The 19,818-nt window shown below is 35.2% G+C and overlaps 3 protein-coding genes across 3 annotated transcripts in view; 2 read left to right on the forward strand and 1 right to left on the reverse strand.

Annotated features, from left to right (window-relative positions):
- LOC107727869 (transcription factor E3-like) lies at positions 1-7,212 on the forward strand. The gene is made up of 8 exons (XM_016537899.1): positions 1-408; positions 1,459-1,683; positions 3,388-3,483; positions 4,469-4,580; positions 4,666-4,722; positions 4,815-4,890; positions 5,392-5,539; positions 5,818-7,212. Exons 1-8 carry the CDS (start codon positions 217-219, stop codon positions 6,262-6,264), a joined length of 1,353 nt encoding a protein of 450 aa, XP_016393385.1. The 5' UTR covers positions 1-216; the 3' UTR covers positions 6,265-7,212.
- A 2,126-nt stretch (positions 7,213-9,338) lies between these two features.
- LOC107727811 (uncharacterized) lies at positions 9,339-11,938 on the reverse strand. The gene is made up of 3 exons (XM_016537809.1): positions 11,818-11,938; positions 11,291-11,518; positions 9,339-9,652 (listed from the first exon to the last, which is right to left on the reverse strand). Exons 1-3 carry the CDS (start codon positions 11,936-11,938, stop codon positions 9,339-9,341), a joined length of 663 nt encoding a protein of 220 aa, XP_016393295.1.
- Positions 11,939-13,430: 1,492 nt separating this feature from the next.
- Positions 13,431-19,818, forward strand: part of LOC107727863 (CXXC-type zinc finger protein 1-like) — a 7,886-nt gene continuing 1,498 nt past the window's right edge. The window contains exons 1-12 of the mRNA XM_016537893.1: positions 13,431-13,657; positions 14,105-14,220; positions 14,323-14,423; positions 14,532-14,656; positions 15,047-15,202; positions 15,281-15,418; positions 15,597-15,704; positions 17,329-17,507; positions 17,628-17,835; positions 17,970-18,044; positions 19,282-19,317; positions 19,437-19,486. Of these exons, the coding sequence (XP_016393379.1) occupies positions 13,655-13,657; positions 14,105-14,220; positions 14,323-14,423; positions 14,532-14,656; positions 15,047-15,202; positions 15,281-15,418; positions 15,597-15,704; positions 17,329-17,507; positions 17,628-17,835; positions 17,970-18,044; positions 19,282-19,317; positions 19,437-19,486 (1,295 nt within the window). The 5' untranslated portion in view covers positions 13,431-13,654. The remainder of the gene's footprint in view (positions 13,658-14,104; positions 14,221-14,322; positions 14,424-14,531; positions 14,657-15,046; positions 15,203-15,280; positions 15,419-15,596; positions 15,705-17,328; positions 17,508-17,627; positions 17,836-17,969; positions 18,045-19,281; positions 19,318-19,436; positions 19,487-19,818) is intronic.

The following is a 19,818-nucleotide window of genomic DNA, read 5'->3' on the forward strand; positions in this document are numbered from 1 at the left end:
GGTAGAGTATTACATTTCTCTTTGAATGCAACTATCTGAGTGGGATGACTCAGCTCAGTTAAATTTCACTGGTTCTTAACCCTTCATTGTCCAAAAGGAGAAGTGATTTCCATTATTTCCTTTTATACTACTTGTACTATTGCCAACGTTCTTGATGCTTTCACCATTGCAGCTTGTTAATTCTTCTCATACTTGACCTGTGGAACCAGCGTAGCCATGTCATCCCGGGTGTTGCTACGGCAACAGCTGATGCGGGAACAGGCGCAAGAGCAGGAGAGGAGGGAGGCGCAGCAGCAGGCGTCTGCCGCTCAGCTCCGTCCTACAGAGTCCACTCCCGCCATCTCAGTCACGGTGCCACCCATGGCTGCCCGCCCTCCTCCAGCTCAAGTACCGGTGGAGGTTCTGAAGGTGGGTTTGGACCTTTTTATGTTTCTTCTTAAAAAAAAGTTTCTTGCCTTGTTATACAGTCTATGGCTGTGACACAGCTGAAAGCTGAAAGTTTAAAGCTAGACTCAAAACACTGCTAAAATGAAAATAGCATTGAAAAAGAAACTCGGTAGAAGTTAAATATAAATATCTAAATGCCAGTTTTTGTTATTGTTAATTAAAAATAATTAAAAATAATTTCCATTAACTGAAATAAAATATAAATATTAGATGAAAAACCTGAAACTTAAGCTAGACTAAATTTAGATTATGAAATTAAAAATGTTGCCTTGACAACTAAGGGAAATAAAATATATATTTTTTAATTTGAAGTCCTAAAATAACTAAAACCAAAATAGAAATAAAAATAAATGATAGCTAAATAGAAATATAACAAATGTTTTAAAGAAAATTGCTAAAGACGTGGACTTTGAAGATGCTATAGTTATATAGTTTCCAAACCTATTACAAACCTATACAAATGGTTATAAGAGTTGTTTAAATGAATTAAAATGCATTAAAATTTTACTTAAATTAAATTTTTAATCTGTATATTCTATTACATTATATTATAAATTATAATAGTACTAATCTTAATAATGTGTGTGTATATATGTATTATTAATATATTATTTATTATATTATATGCCAGGCTGTTGTAGAAAAAAAATAAAAAAAATAACTTGTTCTTCAGTGACTTACCTGGTTAAATAAAGGTTAAAAAAAGAAATGATTCTATGATTTAAAAAAAAAAAAAAAAAAAATTAATAAAAAATACTTTAATAATGAGTAATATTTTTAAATATTACAGACAGTTGCAATGGGAGCCTTCGGTGTAGTCAGCTTCACTAAAGTTTTAGTTTCATGTCACATGCATCTAATGTAGACAAGTGTAAGTTCCCTTTTTAATTAAAAGTGACAATTTCCTTACTTATAACTACTGCATGGACAAAAACATATCAATGTGTAGAGCATGAAATGTCACTGACGTCTTTACGTGACCATTGATCCACTGTTTTTACTTTGCTGTAGGTGCAAACTCATCTTGAAAACCCAACTAAATACCACATCCAGCAGGCCCAGAGGCAGCAAGTGAAGCAGTACTTGTCCACTACGCTAGGAAATAAAGTTGCCACACAAACTCTCGGTGTATCCCCTGTTCCACAGTCAAATTCTGCTCCGGAGAGGTGCCCTTCTGCAAGCAGTGCTCCCAACAGTCCAATGGCACATCTTAACCTGGGCTCCAACAAAGAAGAGGTAAAGCACATCTAAATATACGCTGTGTACTGATCATCTCATTCAAATGTAGAAGTTGCTTAAAGGGTCATGAAACCCCCTGTTTCAGCACTGGTTAGTTCTCACCACAGTTTTAAAAAAACGCTAAAAAAGTGGGCGTGGTGCGCTGCGGAGCAGAGGGGGAAGAGACAGAAAACACGGACAACTTTGGTTTTCAGGTTTCATTTCGCTCCCATTGAGTTCAAAACACAAATAAATGCACAGCCATTTGCTCTATCTGCATCGAAAACGTATATATGAACGCGCTGTTGCACCTTTTAAGGCTTATTCTGCTGCATTAATATAAGCCTTTTGACAGGTTGTGTCACGGAGCTGTAAAAACGGTTACACTCACACACAGTGAATGAATCGCATCATGTTGTACTATAGTCCTTTGCCACGTCACAAATTGTGACGTCAACACGATGTAGATTTTAAACCCGGAAGATGAAAATAGCGCAAAAAAGCTTCAAATTAACCAGTTTTCTCCAACAATTAAAATGAACGGATGCTAACATGGTCCTCTATGATGTGCAACACAAACACCTCTGCTAAAATCTCAAAAAAAGTAGTCTGGGGTTTCCTGACCCTTTAAAGGCCAGTTAACACCAAGAATGAAAACTGCATTGGCGCACAAAAACATTCTATTGCTGTTATGTCGTCTGCCAGTTTTAATGCTTTAGCTCAGTGGTGGCGAACTCCGGTCCTGGAGAGCCGCAGCCCTGCAGAGTTCAGCTCCAACCCTAATTAAAACTCACCTGCCTGTAGCTTTCTCGTAACCCTTCAGACCTTGATTAGCTTGTTCAGGTGTGTTTGATTAGGGTTGAAGCAAACTCTGCAGGGCTGCGGCTCTCCAGGACTGACGTTCGCCACCCCTGCTTTAGCTCTTTAACGCCAAGTGGATTCAATGTTTTTATTGTTCATCAACTAGAAAAAAATGTGAAAACCTTATTGTTTCCTATATGTCGTTACTGTTATACTTGTTTTGTGGACTTCAAATTCCACTATTATTAAAAACGTTCTAGTTATAGTATTAGTTATAGTTATAGTTATCGACATCGTCATTTGTGCAAACAGGCCTTTATCACTTTTTTTCTCAGGTTTGGAAAGCTTAAATCGAAAGTAGTATTTTTTAATATTTTTATATTGGATATTAAATGACGACCAAACACAGCATCAGAATTGTTTATTATACAACAGTAAACAAAAATGTCTTTAAAATGACACAGTGGATTTACACAGAAATACAGCGGAAGTGTTTTCTCCTCCCTTAAAGTTGCTTAGCCTATTTTACTATTTTACTCTCCTAAAATGCACAATTATTTGTTGCATAGTTAAATTTTATTATGTTCATTTTGCATTTTTAACACTGTCTGCGACCCTATAAAAATATCTGCCCACCAGCTGAGAAATATACTAATGGAGGCTTTTCACACTTTTTCCTGTTTTTTACTTATCTCTGCTGAAATGTACATTCATATTCTTCCTAACAGCAGTAACACTTTAAAAAATAAGGTCTTATTATTTAACATTAGTTAATACATTAACTATCGAAATATATTAAGAATTAAGAATCAAGTTCATTGGTTCCCCAAATACATACATGTTTATAACCCAGTTTGTTTAATTATGTAACACTCAGTTACATGACAGTACTCATTCTAAAACTTGATTGCATCCCCTCAGATGGATGATGTAATCGACGACATCATCAGCCTTGAATCCAGCTTCAATGATGACATCATGTCACTGATAGATTCTGGCCTGCAACTCCCAAACACGGTAAGCTGAGCGATCGTCTTCATTATTGATGGATACTTCCATAACATTACGGCAATGTTCTGAATAAAAGCCTCTTTGAACCGCAGCAGTATTTGTGGTAAACCAACACAAACCATTTTGAAAGCTACAGAGAGATTATTTCCGGAACGTAAATGTCCCCACCCCTCTTAAGAGTGAGTGCTAACTACTGCACTTATGAGGGAGGTGATAAATGGGGATGCACCTCAGCAATCGACATAAACATTTTACACTTTACTAACACCTGCAAGGCAGGAATCAACAGGGAGGGCACAAAAAGGACTGTGAATGGAGGATTGTACAGAGCATGCAGGGGCTTGGCATGGGATAGAAAGAACTTGGGAAATATCTGGTGAAGGATTTAACTTGGATTTTTTTTTTATGGAGGAAGGAGTAAAAGTGAATTGACATAAAATGAGGATTTTAGTTTTATTGCGGGAGCATGAAAAGAAAAGAAAGGTACAATCTCATTCTTGAATTTATTAGCCTTTATTCTTAAAGAATTCCATCTTGAATCGCTGCGGTTTCAAACTAAAATAATGTTTTTATTGTAATTTATTTGTAATATATTTCATTATAATGTATAAGGAACATTTACATAATTAAAGTTATTTTAGTTAATAATAATGTTAACTATAATAATTTGTCTGCAGGTTTTTTTTTTTGCATCTGTGTAAATATTATGAAAAATTCAGTAATTGAATTGCATGTAATAATACAGTCACACATTTTTGTAGAGGTTATTTATAGCTAGGTGCTTGGACAGTAGTATACTTAATGCTAAAGTGATATATTATTTAGGCTGATGTGATCACCATATCCTGCTGTTAGGTGCTTGGACAGTAGTATACTTACTTAATGCTAAAGTGATATATTATTTAGGCTGATGTGATCACCATATCCTGCTGCAGCAGTTCAATGTTTTAAAGGTTTTTGATTCATTTTCTCCTCCATTTTATTATCTTAGCTACCAGGCAACCTTCTGGATGTCTACAACAGTCCTGGCATGACGACCCCCACCATCACCGTCAGCAATTCTTGTCCAGCAGATCTGCCTAATATTAAATGGGAATTAACTGGTAATGATTTACTCAGCCCAGCTTCTGTATTTCATTTGTTTGAGTTGTTTGTAGTGTGGTAGTTATAACAGCTGTTTATTTTCAGACGCAGAGGCCAGGGTCTTCATGAAGGAGAGGCAAAAGAAAGATAATCACAATCTCAGTGAGTTCAAAAGACACACGCTCTGGTAATATACTGCTTGTATACTGTGTCATTGCATGGCTTGGTCTCAATAAGTGTTTTGCTTTGTGCAGTTGAACGGCGGAGGAGATTCAACATAAATGACAGAATAAAGGAATTAGGAGCTATGATACCCAAATCCAATGATCCGTAAGTTTCTTTCCTTGAAACTTGAAGCTTTATGGCACTTTTTTTTTTTTTTTTAGAGAAACCACACATAATGTTGCAAAAAACATTTTTACATCAGGCTCTTAGTGATTTAATTCTGTTTTTAAATTGAATGGCATATCAGCAGCTCTTGAACTACTGCTATTTTGTTTTAAAATGAAAAAAAAAAAAGTTCAAAAGTTTGGGTCAGTCTTTATTTTCAGAAAGAAATTAATGCTTTTATTCAGTAAGGATGCATTAAAATGGTCAAAATTGACAGTAAAGGCATTTATAATGTTACAAAAGATATATAAAATACAAAGAAATGCTGTCCAAATAAATGATTCATGGTTTCCACAAAAATATTTTAAGCAGCACAACTGTTTTCAACAATGATACTTTTTAAAATACATTAAAACAAGATTTTTTTTTTTTATTGTAATAATATTTCACCATATTACTGTTTTTGCATACTATTTACATCTTGTCTGGTTAAAATTGCAGGGAGATGCGCTGGAACAAAGGAACCATTTTGAAGGCTTCTGTTGATTATATAAGAAAACTTCAGAAAGAGCAACAGAGGGCCAAAGAGATTGAGATGAGGCAGAAGAAACTGGAGCAATCCAACCAGTCCCTGCTGCTCCGCATACAGGTATATGATCAACAGTCATTTTGAAATACAGTACAAAGTCCAAACAAGGATGTTCGATTTCCTGTCTGTAGCCAAAAACACATAATCCCATACTAATATCTTCACCTCCTCCACCAAATTATCAATATTTATTAATTTTCCATTATGCAATATTTCACCTGCAGGATGGCATGAACACGCCATCAACATAAATGTGAATGTAAATACAGCAAAACTGAACACTGTGATATCCTGTAAAAAGATGGACTCCAACACCCCCTGCTGTTTGTTGCACACAGGAATTAGAGATGCAAGCTCGTCATCATGGCCTCTCCAGCGCTATGTCTCCAGGCCTGAGCGCAGACGCTTCCTTCCTTCAGCAACAGCTACTACAAGGAAACCAGTCCATGCAGCCTGGCTTTGTGGAAGGCCAATCTCAGAGCCACCTCAGCATGGATGGAGTCATGACGCAGACTTCTCCATTCCTCATAATACCTTCCTCCAGCTCTCCAGCTGCTGCAGCAGTAAGCGGCCCTCTCAATCTGGATACGTTTAGCTTTGCGGAGCTGGACGATGCTTCGGCCTCTGATCTCTACCCTGACGTGGGTCTTAGTGACATTCTGATGGATGACGGCTGCACGATGCCCACCGTCAGGCCTTCAGATACACTCTTCTCCCCGGTGTCCTCTGGAGCCTCCAAGACCTGCAGCCGCAGGAGTAGTGTGGCCATGGAGGACGACTTGTGACCGAACTGACCACTAAAATGTATGTTTCTGAGCTTTTCCTCGTGTGGGACGCCATGGGATGATTTTAAAGAGATTGTTCACCCAAAAATGAAAATTCATGTTGTTCCAAACCTGTATGACTTTCTTTCTTCTGTGGAACTTGAAAGAAGATATTTTGAGAAATGAACTCAGTGGTTACCAAAGCTGATTGGTTACCAACTTTCTTCAAAATATCTTCTTTTGTGTTCTCCAGAAATGCCACATTTTTGGTGGACTATCCCTGGAAACACTCCACGTGTTGTGCTGTCTATATATCAGTTAATTAAAAAAAATAATAATTTAACTATAGTATTACACAGTTTTGTAGGCAGTCAGAGATCCCAAAGGTTTATCCCAAATTCGAAACACATCCAAAACAATTAGCCTTTTTGTAGCTAAAGTTTAGGACATTTTAGCCTTTCTATGAATAGCTGTGTTGCTCTAAGCTTTAATCATGTGATGTTTATTATTGTTTTAGATATGTGTTTTTAGACTCTGCATTCAGAGCATGCAAGTGCACATATATATATGATTTTGGAGTGTGGCGTGAGTAGTCACTTATCGCACCAAAGGGATGTTTCCCAGTTGTTTGATAGCATGAACTCATTATTCATATTATGTTGAAAAAGTTCAAGCAATATTTCTGCATATATCAGAAAATGTTATTTTTTAACACTCTTTGCTGGCTTTACTTTCAGCCAAGTACTTGCATATTTACTACTAACTGGTTTGAAATTTCGACATTTTATTTGTTAGTTTACAACACTTCCTTTTATGGTTAGTTAGTTTGACCTTCTTCAATGTTACATTGCTAAACAAATGTGTGATGGTGCAGGTGCTCATACATGATTTTTGGTAACACTTTACAATAAGATAAATTTGTATCTTCAATTAATTCAGTAGCATTACTTAATACATCAGGTATCATGAAAAAACATCCATTTCTACATATACTAATTAATTTTAAAATATATAGTAATACATTCTAAAAATTTAAAATGTATAAATAAAATGTAATTATGGACTAATATTAACAATGTACTGTACAGTAGTATATTTATAAATTAGCATTTAAGATTTATTTATGTTGTAAAAGTTGTTGGTCATTGTTAGTTCATGATACCATGACGCATTAACTAGTGTTAATGAATTTTGCGTAAAGTGTTACCGATTTTTAGGATGATATAAGGAAACAAGCCACATAAACATCATACACAAATAGCTTTTCAGGTATAAAATGTTACAAGCTACCTCTGCCTAAAGTGCTTTTTTTAACCAGTAGATCTAAATCAGCAATTTGTTAGATGCAGCTAAATACACACTTACCTGCGTATGTAAATGTTATGAAAATGAACTTACAAATCTGTGTTGTGCTCAGAAATATGACATTAAGAGTACTGCCGGTAAAAGCCAAATGAAGTGTCCTCTCTGATCAAACTGTGCCTTTAGCATAAAGGAACAAAAGTCATTTGTTTGGTTTGTAAATATAGAAAAATGAATACAAATGAGTCTTGAAAGGTTTAAAAGTTGTTCTCTATTAATACTGCAGCAATTCAAATGAATGTTTAATATAAAACTATATGATTCAAAGCTAAATGCAGACTTGTAAAATATATTTAAAAACTTGAATGTGAATGTGATTGCAGTTTCCCTTTTTTCTGTCAAAGGCACAGAATGGGACGTAAGTTTGAAATGATTTAATTGTGTGAAGTCACACAGCAATAATGTTTTTTATTGTCTCATTTGCTGACAGTGCAGTTAGAAATAAGCATTAAGACATATTTCCACTCATTAAAACTAAATGGCCAGTTATTGTTCTGTTGCTGGTGTGTGTCATTGCCTTTACTTTCATTACATCTGTACTCAAATAAAGGGAAGGTGTTGTTCTTTTTTGTAAACCAGTTTTTTCAAAGCACATAATTTATAATTGAGAGAAACTGTATTTTAATTAGGATTTTCCTGTGTGTTGGTGGCCTTTAATTGGCTAAAATAAACTGATGAGAAAAAAAATCAAATGTCATTGACATTATTTAAACATGTTTTTCAGTGTTTGCCATTTGCATATTCACTTCCAGTATTATCTCAAAATTAATTTAATCTGCTAGATTTGATGCGCAAATGATCTAGGTAAACAAATCTAGTACTTATGTATACACTGACTTGCATACAGTATACATATGAAGAATTCATTTGCAAAAACAGATAACTTCAAAAATATATATTTTTTAAATCCTGCATTCCAATTAATATCAATCAAACTGCAGTTGGGTTGTTTTGATTAAATAATAATAACTAAAAAATACAGCTAACTAACACAACAAAACACACTAAAAACATAACACAATAAAAAAAACATGATTTATGAAAATTAATAAAAACAGTTATCTGTTTTTGCAAATAAACTCTTCATATACATTGAAGCATATTCATTTCACACAAAGGACCTTTAAAAAAATCAAGACCGCTGTTTTATATTTTTAATTCAAGGACAGAATATAACATGTTTAGTATAATGCAGTCTCACATTGCCAAATCATTATTGCATAACACAAAATTGGCCAATAAATTTATTTTAGCAATTTATTTTCATTATATATATATATATATACAAAACAAAACTTTTTACCATTTCAATATCATCTGGTTCAGGTGACAAGTAAACAGCATAATGCAATCTCACATTGCCAAATCATATCATGAATTTGTTGCATAACACAAAATTAGCCAATAAATTTATTTTAGCAATTTATTTTCATTATATATACATATGTATATATATATATATATATATATGTGTGTGAGTATATATATATATATATATATACAAAACAAAACTTTTTACCATTTCAATATCATCTGGTTCAGGTGACAAGTAAACAGCATATGATTTTTTTCCTCTAATGCAGTATCAAATGCAGGCGTGCAGTATCACAGCCACAATCAACCAGCAGATTTACATGCTTGTGAAATCAGCACATAACATTTGCTACATTCCATTCCAGCTTTATGTGATTGTCATGAGTAGTACATAAATGAGTGTGAGATGTCATGAGCAGCTAGTGAAACAGAAGCTGAGAGAGTTCCATGCCTAGTTCCAGACACTCAGTCGTCTGTAGACAGAGATCGCAAATGGAGCAGTCAAAGGTGTTTTCTCCACAACTACAGCCGCAAGCCTCCATGTATTCAGTGCAGCTGCAACATGGGCAAAAATCTATAAAGTCCTCCAGATTGGAAGGGTCGCAACAGCATGCGTTAGAGCAGAAGGACGAACAGATAGAGGCCACGCAGTATTGACATCCATCACCAACGGCCAGCACGCAATCCCAAACCTTGCAGAACAAACACGCCAACAGAAAGGATGCACACAGGTCTAGAAGTGCAAAGAAAAAGCAAAAAAAAAAGTTTTTAAGATTAAATGTTTATTCTGCATTCAATACAAGATAAGATAGTCGACATCTGTGGCATAATGTTGATTACCACAAAAAAATTATTTCAACTTCATATCTGTATTTTTTTTCTTTTCTTTTAAAAAGCACACATTGAGGTTATGGTGAGGCATTTACATTAAAAGTATATGAGGCCTTATAATAATCAGCTTATAATTTTATAAAAGCACTTACATTAATTCTGTTAAATCTTGTGTATTATTTGAGCTGCAAGCTGTTTAAAGGTATAGTTCAACTAAAAATGACAATTTACTGAAAATGTACCCACCCTCAGGTCATCCAAATTGTAGATTGTTTCACCTAAAGATTTGAAAAATGTAGCATTGCATCACTTGCTCACCATTAGATCCTCAGTGAATGGGTGCCGAGAGTCCAAACAGCTCATGAAAACATCACAAAAATCCACAAGTAATCCAAACAACTCCAGTCCATCAATTAACATCTTGTGAAGTAAAAAGCTGCCTGTTTGTAACAGCCAAATCCATCATTAGGATTTTAACTTCCTCTATCCATAATAATGCTTTCTCCAATAAAAAGTCATCTAGTGTGATTCTGGAGAGAAATATGCTCAGATCAAGCACCATTTACAGGCAAAAACAGTCCAAAACAATATGGCCATGAAGCAATGGTTTAAAGTTAAAATGTCTTAATGACGGATATATTTTTCACAGACTATGTTTTTTGCTTCGCAAGATGCTAACTGATCAACTGGAGTTGTGTGGATTACTTGTGGATTGTTGTGATGTTTTTATCAGCTGTTTGGACTCTCATTCTGACGGCACCCATTCACTGCAGAGGATCCATTGGTGACCAAGTGTAATGGTACATTTCTCCAAATCTGTTGTGATGAAGAAACAAACTCATCTACATCTTGGATAGCCTGAGGGTGAGTATGTTTTCAGCAAATTTTCACTTTTGGTGAACTATTCCTTTAAATCGTAATTTTACAGTTTTTTAAGCATTACATTGTCATAGCAACAAAGGTTTCACATTTATATAACTTTACACAGAAAAAAGTCAGAAACTGATTTTCACAATAAAATCATGTTAACACAAATAGTTTACGTCTTGTTGCTATACTATTAAAACAGTGATTGGCCTCATTCACTTACTTTACAGTGCCTCACTGTAAAGTAACTCACTGATTTTTTTTTTTAAAGAAAAGTCTAAATTAATTTTTGTGTTAATCAACACTATTATGACACAAGTGCCGACTGAGCTTAACTTGTATTGAACCTAGAATATTCCATTAATGGCTGAATCACTGACAAAATATTGATGTGGTAACCACAAATAAAGCAGCTTTGCTAACAGTATAGCTCATCATAAAACTGCTATCCTGTTTTGTAAGCTTAAGAGCCTTTATACTACTAATCAGCACCACACCAAGTTTGGTGTGCATCCTCATCAATTTATCATCATAATTACGATAAAAGATGACAGGAAGAGGGAAAGCTCGTCAGTCGTGCTAGCGAGGATTTCAGCATCTATAATGCATTAGATGTCATAAAAATTGAATCCCTCATTTCATTGAGTCAAATGTAATTTGAGGTGTTGCTTACCTTCAACAGGGGCTTTCAGGCTCATACGACTCAGTGTGGAGGTGGAGGACCGGCTGATTTTGCGATGACGGTGTGTTGCTTTATAAGCGGTGATATGTGACTTTTTAAGATGATTTGTGGCTAGCTGAACGCAGACAGGAAAAGCATCGCTGATGTTACTGCCAGGTGGGTTTAGAACATTCTGAAATTGCTTTGTCACATCTTTTGGGACTTCTTTGATATGCACATCTATAAAAAAAATGGAAATTCTAATAATAAAGTTATTTGGATGTTAGTTTAAAAAACGAATGGTAGTGTGAAGGACATTTACCAAATGCTAGTGGTTTCGATTTGCAAAGAGGGGAAATAAGACATAAGTTTTCCTTCCCAGAAAGTTCATCAGTTGGTGATAATTCACTATCCTTTAGACATGTTCTAGTAGATTCCAAGTCTTTTACATCAGATGACTCTGTAAAATAAATAAACCACACTATTAGTTGCTCTTTTCCTCTATACTGAAGTATTAAAAGTGAATAGAAAAGTCTTACCAGTGTGTTGAAAAGCTGATGTACTAAGAACTGAACTATTTTGCAGCTCATCTTCACGAAAGTTGGATTCCGATCCAGTTGGTGACCGGCCACCGTGTTCATCCTCATGGTCACAGTCCATCTTTTCAAACTCCTCTCACTGTATTCACTACAAGAAGAATAAGTGTAAAGATGTAGAGTGAAAATGCCAGAGCATTTGAACTCTTAACTATGTCATTAAATATTCAAACAGGAAGCAAAGAAAATAGATGTGCTGTAGTCTGTGGCATATTTTAAATACTAATGGTAAACTGTAAAGGGAGAAAGCTAATTGATCACTTGACATGTTTTTATGTTACGGAACTAACAGTTAATAATGCGTTTCACTTTCCCTGTTTTGTGACAAACAAGACTACTTTTACTGATGACATTCATTTTAGAGTTATTCATTTGATGTGCACAAAGTATATAAAAAATATTATATATATGCAAAAAATACAAAGCCTAGCATAAAAAGTACTGATGGAGCAAAAAGTGCCAGAGTCATTAATCTATTATTAATCTCAATCCATTTGGCGAACATATTGTGTGACAGGGATAAGAGGCATCTTAGATGTAAAGAGGGCAATAAATTTCAACAACCTATTAGTCCAATGTTTGCTTACCTTGTGTCAGAGAGATGCCAGGAAAACTTATTTTCAAGCAGATCTCAAAACCTTGTTTAGAAAAAAATAAATAACAGTTCAGTTTTGCAGGATATTAATTGAGATACCTTAAATTAATTAAAATACAAGAGATATTAAAACAAAATGTTCGATGTAGGCTATAATATTAATTTCTCATCACAAAGAATTTAACATTACAAATTATTTAACACTCTCCTGGAACTCAAATGTCACCAAAGGTAATTGAGGACCAAATTATTATCGTAAAACACATCTGACCACCTCGTCATCAAGTAAACAATATTAACTGCGGTATTGTGTCGCCAAATTTATACAGAAACATATATCAGCAGGAGTGATGTTATATTTATAATCGTTTTTTTTTTGTCAACCTAATATATATATATATATATATATACACACACACATACATAATGTTGCTTCCTTTTCCTACTTATTTTCTACGATTGCCAAGTTATGCCATATAAACTCTTTTTTTATTGTTATCTTTGATCAGTCAAGTTCACTTTCAAAGTTCAAGTTCAAAATTCACTAACCTTCACCACCACCTTCATCCCATCGTCCGTCAGATGCCAGGTTGATTTTCTCTTACTTGCGCTGTAGGGGCAGTTGCTTTGCCTGATCATTATCCATTCGTTAGCATGTCATAGTGTTGATAGGACGCACATACACCACACCCCCTACCAATAAATAAATGCAATAAAATATATTTACAACAACAATTATTAAATAATAATAATAATATAATTACTACTACTAATATTAATAATAATGTGTATCCTTGTTAATATTGTTGTTGTTTTTATTGCTATTATTGCTGTTGTTTATTATAAAACAGTTACTGAAAACACATTGATTATTAGGTATTTATACTGTACCATAGAATCTCAGAAAATGTACATAGCTTTTCCCCGGTGATGACTTTTATTATGACAAGCAACTCTCTTCCCGAACCGGCCCAAACAGACCCGAAACGACGCTGTTAGCCACTGATCGATGTAACAACTATAAGGTTTATAATATCGGTTCAATTCGTAGTATTGTGTTAGGAATTTTTCTGTTATCAAGGTCGGAACATTCAGGATACAGACGTGTTTATGCAGTGAGGTATTATCTTAATCAGTCCTCATTTGCTCTGTTTGATCGGATCTTCCAGAAGGCGGGGAGCAGTGATGGTAAGTCTGCTATTATGATCTGATAGCATTTTAGCTGCATCTTGAGCAGTCAAAATAAAACAAAAATAAATTATCTAAAAACAATTGTTGCAAATTAAACAACGCATTATTTAACTAATTGTATTGTAAACAGGAGTAAATATTAATAGGTTAATAGCTAACGTAATCAAATTTGTTGTTAACAAGTGTGCTATCATGCTAGTATGTATTGTGACTTGCTGATTTTGAACTGTGGTCAAAACATGTAAAAAGTACTTTTTGTGTCAAATGAATATCTAATCTTTATTTTTTTTATTATTTTTGTTTTTGTTATTATTTAATGTTTCTAATTTTCAGTGTGGGGTGCCATCGTCTTTGAATCTGTTGATATTTCCATTAAGTGTAGCTTGTTATAGCTCATGTATTTGTAAACACGATATTTCCATTGTATTGCCTCTGTCGTCATAGGACAGCGAGATGTCTGATATAGACCAGACTCCAGCAATGGACAGAGCTGTAGTAGATGCAGAGAATACTCCTCTCTACTGCATTTGTCGAAAGCCAGACATAAACTGCTTCATGATGTAAGACAAATCTCTCCAACCATGTTCTCACAAAAAGTATCACATGACAGTGTATGTGTCCGAACAGAGTGCTTAATTTTTCATCAAATCCTTTTCCCATAGTGGTTGTGACAACTGCAATGAGTGGTTCCATGGTCACTGTATAAATGTGACAGAGAAGATGGCCAAAGTGATCAGGGAGTGGTACTGCCAACAGTGTCAGGGTCAGTGACTAAAGACTTTCACCTCAAAATATTTAAACATGCACTTGAACATAATATGTTGTGTTAGAATGCGTGTTAATTCTTTCTAAAATATTCTTCATCTCTTAGAATTGGATCCATCTCTTTTGATACGCTATCGGAAAAAGAACCGTGATAAAGACGTCGAGCCAGAGAGAGTTGAAAAACGATCCAGCACTCCAGAGTACAAGATCGATAAGCGTCGAGGATCTAAAGTTAGTGTTTCTCAAGTTTACCATCCAAGTTTGCCTTTTATGATGTCACTTTCTCTGTTGCATTATGGGTGGGTAATTTGACCAAAATTATTTTTGGAAATATGCACTGAATTAAATGCTTCAAAAATTATATTTAATCTCATTTGATTATTTAGATTTTTGACTATTGTGGAACTTGATTTATTTTAAAACAAAATTCAAACATGAAAATTAATAAAATAATAAAATAAAAATAACATTTTAAATAAGTTTAAATTAAATAAAGTTTATATATATATAATGCTCCAGCCCTTAAATATACCTTGTAACCACCATTAAACCTGCATGTAATTATTACATTTATTAAAGAACAAAGGTAAAAAATATTATTGTCTACGAACTGCATTCCAGGTGAAGCGCTCTGCCCGTATGTGTGGTGAATGTGAACCCTGCACTAGGACGGAGGACTGTGGTCAATGCGACTTCTGTAAAGACATGAAGAAATTTGGCGGCCCAAACAAGATTCGTCAGAAATGTCGTCTAAGGCAGTGTGTTGTCCGTGCACGGGTAAGTTTATTTATATTTAGGTGGTTTATTGTTTTGTTTTTGTTTTGTAGTTAATTTTCTCTCTCAATGTTTTTGCAGAAAATGCTGCGTGTTCGAGACGAGGAGTTTTCTCTGTGTGAAAGGAAGGACAATATAATGCACAGGGATAGACGATACTCAGATGATTATGATGAGAACGATATGGAGCCATATGAGCATTACAAGGGCAGAAATGCGGTAACCACTAATTGCTGTAGCTCAACCACAACCACTTAGTATATACATTTCTTTGAACTTGTCAGGTTAGAATATATATTTTAACCTGAGTATTTTTGTGAGATATGCTTGATGGGGATGATGCTTTAGGTCTAGCACTCGTAGACAAACCTCACCCTTCTTTTTTTTTTTTTTTAAGTCATGGGGCAGTGATGATGAAGACGGCCCACTTTACAGCCCTGTCCCACGGAAGAAAGCTATAAAAGTCAAGCACGTCAAGAGGAGAGACAAAAAAATTGACAAAAAGGTACAATGAGGAACACAGTTCCTTAACCCTTGTGCTGTGCTGACAATCCTTTACCAAATTAATTTTTTTATTATTGTAATTAATTAATTAATTGTAAAAAAAAAAAATTGCTTGTAAATCTGTCAATATGCTATATCATCACCAAATCTTAGATTCAATTTTTTTGTCAGTTTTTCTTTCATTGTGTACAGGTTTTGTATTTCTTTTTGGAACTGATAGGTGGTTTATTGTTTTGTTTTTGTTTTGTAGTTAATTTTCTCTCTCAATGTTTTTGCAGAAAATGCTGCGTGTTCGAGACGAGGAGTTTTCTCTGTGTGAAAGGAAGGACAATATAATGCACAGGGATAGACGATACTCAGATGATTATGATGAGAACGATATGGAGCCATATGAGCATTACAAGGGCAGAAATGCGGTAACCACTAATTGCTGTAGCTCAACCACAACCACTTAGTATATACATTTCTTTGAACTTGTCAGGTTAGAATATATATTTTAACCTGAGTATTTTTGTGAGATATGCTTGATGGGGATGATGCTTTAGGTCTAGCACTCGTAGACAAACCTCACCCTTCTTTTTTTTTTTTTTTTAAGTCATGGGGCAGTGATGATGAAGACGGCCCACTTTACAGCCCTGTCCCACGGAAGAAAGCTATAAAAGTCAAGCACGTCAAGAGGAGAGACAAAAAAATTGACAAAAAGGTACAATGAGGAACACAGTTCCTTAACCCTTGTGCTGTGCTGACAATCCTTTACCAAATTAATTTTTTTTTATTGTAATTAATTAATTAATTGTTAAAAAAAAAAAAAAAAAATTGCTTGTAAATCTGTCAATATGCTATATCATCACCAAATCTTAGATTCAATTTTTTTGTCAGTTTTTCTTTCAGTGTGTACAGGTTTTGTATTTCTTTTTGGAACTGATTGATTGTTGGTCTCCTTGCTCTTACACACCTCAATTTTGAATGAGAAAAGTATTCATTGTGGATAATTACGGCAATGTTCACTCAGAAACTGAGGTGTAAAAGATTAATGTTCAGAGAGGCCTACAATCAATCAGTTCCAAAAATAAATATAAAACCTGTGCTAATTAAAAGAAAACAAGTTGATAAAAAGATTAAAACGAATGTTTGGTAATATTATAGCTTAAAGAGAAATTTATGAGCAATTTTTTGTAGGCTGGTCATTTTTGACTGGGAACATCACAAATGTAATCCCCCCCAAAAAACACAAACATTATTTAATATTTTTTGGTAGAAGCTGTTATACCCTTTATGAAGAAGGTAAGAAAATTTTAGTCCATTGGAGTAATATTAACTAGCATTTTCAGGAAGTCAAAATGACCAGAGCATAACATGTGGGTTGAAGGGATGGTTCACCTAGTAATGAAAATTTTCATTTATTCACCCTCAAGTTATTCCTAACCTGTATGAGTTTATTTCTTCTGTTGAACATATAAGAAAATAGTTTGAAGAATGTTGTTAACCAAACAGTTTTTGGTCCCCACTGAGTTCTATAGTATGCAACAAAATACCATGGCAGTCAGTGAGGACTAGAAACTGTTTGGTTACTAACATTCTTCAGAATTGTTTGCTCAGCTCATAATTGTGCTCGTCTTTCACAGAAAGAGTCCCGTCGCCACAAGCAGAAACAGAAGCACCGTGATCGTTTGAGACACAGCGAGAGGGGAGATGGCAGACATGGAGGAGACTTGCAACAGTGTCTGGGGCCGAACTGTATCGAGTCAACACGTCCAAACTCAAAATACTGCTCTGAGGACTGTGGCATGAAGCTGGCCACCAAGTAGGTTATTTCATTAAGTGCAGCCAAGCAGCATGGAACAGTCACGCAATGTTATACCAATACCAGTTTAATGTGTTTTGAAAAGATTGTGTTGATTTATTGATCTGCTGATTTGTGCAGCCGCATCTACGAGATCCTCCCACAGCGCATCCAGCAGTGGCAGCAGAGCCCCTGCATCGCTGAGGAACAGGGCAAAAAACAGCTGGAGCGCATCCGCAGGGAGCAGCAGGCTGCTCGGATGCGCCTCGCCGAGATGGAGCGCCGTTTCCACGAGCTCGAGGGTATCATTGCCAAAGCCAAGCAGCAGGTGGTCCAACAGGATGAGGATGTGAGTTCCCAGTAATACTTTCTTATGCTAATATCATTGAATTTTGTAGAGTAATTAGTATAAGATGGAATTTGTGTGTTTCAGAGATCTTGTCATGTTTATTGGTGTAAGCTAGCTAATGTCCTGTCTTGCAGGTGAATGAAACGGACAGTGAAGACACAGACCTTCAGATCTTCTGTGTGTCCTGTAGTCACCCTATTAACCCCAAGGTAGCGCTGAGGCATATGGAGTATATATATATATATATATATATAAATATAATTTTTTTTCTTTCTTCTATTAGGGCAACAAGACTCTTCTGTGATGTTTATAACCCTCAGAGTAAAACATACTGCAAGAGACTCCAAGTTTTATGTCCAGAACATTCCAGAGATCCAAAGGTGAGAGTTTAGTGATGGTCTCACAGTATTTCTGCTCAAACTAAGGGTACGTTTACACAACAATAATTGTACTTACAATGGAATTTTTTTCTTTGCATTTTGGAAAAGTTTCATGTACAGACAACAACATTGTCTAAACAACCCGTTCACATGGATCCGCAAAATACTAAACAGAATCCGCTACTTTTTACACAGAAACGATAATGTATTGTTTTCAGAAACTTTGCATTTTTAAGCTCCCAAAACTCCATTGTCATGTAAATGAATGGCCAAAATGCATATAACATTTCCGTTTTTAGTTGAAAACGGTGTTGTGTAAACACCTAAACCAGGCTTTTTCAAACCTGTTTGTCTCCCTCATCTAACACACCTGATTCAACTCCTCAGCTCATTAGTAGAAGACTGCAAGACCTGACCTGGGTGTGTCCGATAAGGGGGGCGTACAAAATATACAGTGCTGGGGGTCTCCAAGACAGGCTTGAAAAACCCCTGAATGAAACTAACCGCATCTTCAGACATCTCTTCATAACAGGATTTGTGTTCAGTAAATTACTTCTATGTTTTTCTCTTCTCAGGTCCCAGCAGATGAGGTGTGTGGATGTCCACTAGTGCGTAATGTGTTTGAGCCGACTGGAGAGTATTGCAGGGTCTCGAAACGCAAGTGCAACAAGCATTACTGCTGGGAGAAACTAAGACGGGCGGAGGTGGACCTGGAGCGTGTCAGAGTGGTCAGTCAAGTTCTTCCAAACTTATTTTCATTGTAGTCTTAATTTAGTTTCATATAACTCATACTTTCCCATCCAAACAGTGGTACAAGCTGGATGAGTTGTTTGAACAAGAACGCAATGTGAGGACGGCCATGACCAACAGAGCAGGACTATTGGCCCTGATGCTCCACCAGACCATCCAGCATGACCCTCTGACCACTGACCTCCGCAGCAACAAAGACAGATAGCCATGCCAACAATCTGTGCTCAAAAATGATTTCTTTATGAATGAAACGGACAGTGAAGACACAGACCTTCAGATCTTCTGTGTGTCCTGTAGTCACCCTATTAACCCCAAGGTAGCGCTGAGGCATATGGAGAGATGTTATGCCAAGGTGAATATATTTTGTTTTCTGAGCCGATTTATTGAATAGTGAATTTTTGGTCTGATGTGGCATTCCTTAAAACAAAATTGGTTTGTATTACACTAACACTTGATTTATTATTTTAACAGTATGAAAGCCAGACATCTTTCGGTTCCATTTTCCCAACCAGAATAGAAGGGTAAGAGGGCTATATTTCAATTATTATTATATAGTACAGCAATTTTGATTGAATGTGTCTGTATATCCTTCATTCACTTAGTTTTCTTGTTATACTTTCTCTACTTGCTTTATTTGTGGGCAGTTTTACCAAAATTGTATGGTGTATATAATACAATTGTTATTTTTCTGGAATTTCAAAAATGTATATTTTTATTATTATTATTTTATAATAACTGTATGATAATGACTATTTTTTAAATATATTATACTAAATTAAATACTTCACAAATGGTATTTCATCTCAAATTTTTTTTTTTTCTTTTTATTTGCAATAAAATGAATGGTTTTTTT

The sequence above is a fragment of the Sinocyclocheilus rhinocerous genome, unplaced genomic scaffold (genome assembly GCF_001515625.1).
Source record: "Sinocyclocheilus rhinocerous isolate Xijiao unplaced genomic scaffold, SAMN03320098_v1.1 scaffold576, whole genome shotgun sequence".
Lineage (NCBI taxonomy): Eukaryota > Metazoa > Chordata > Actinopteri > Cypriniformes > Cyprinidae > Sinocyclocheilus > Sinocyclocheilus rhinocerous.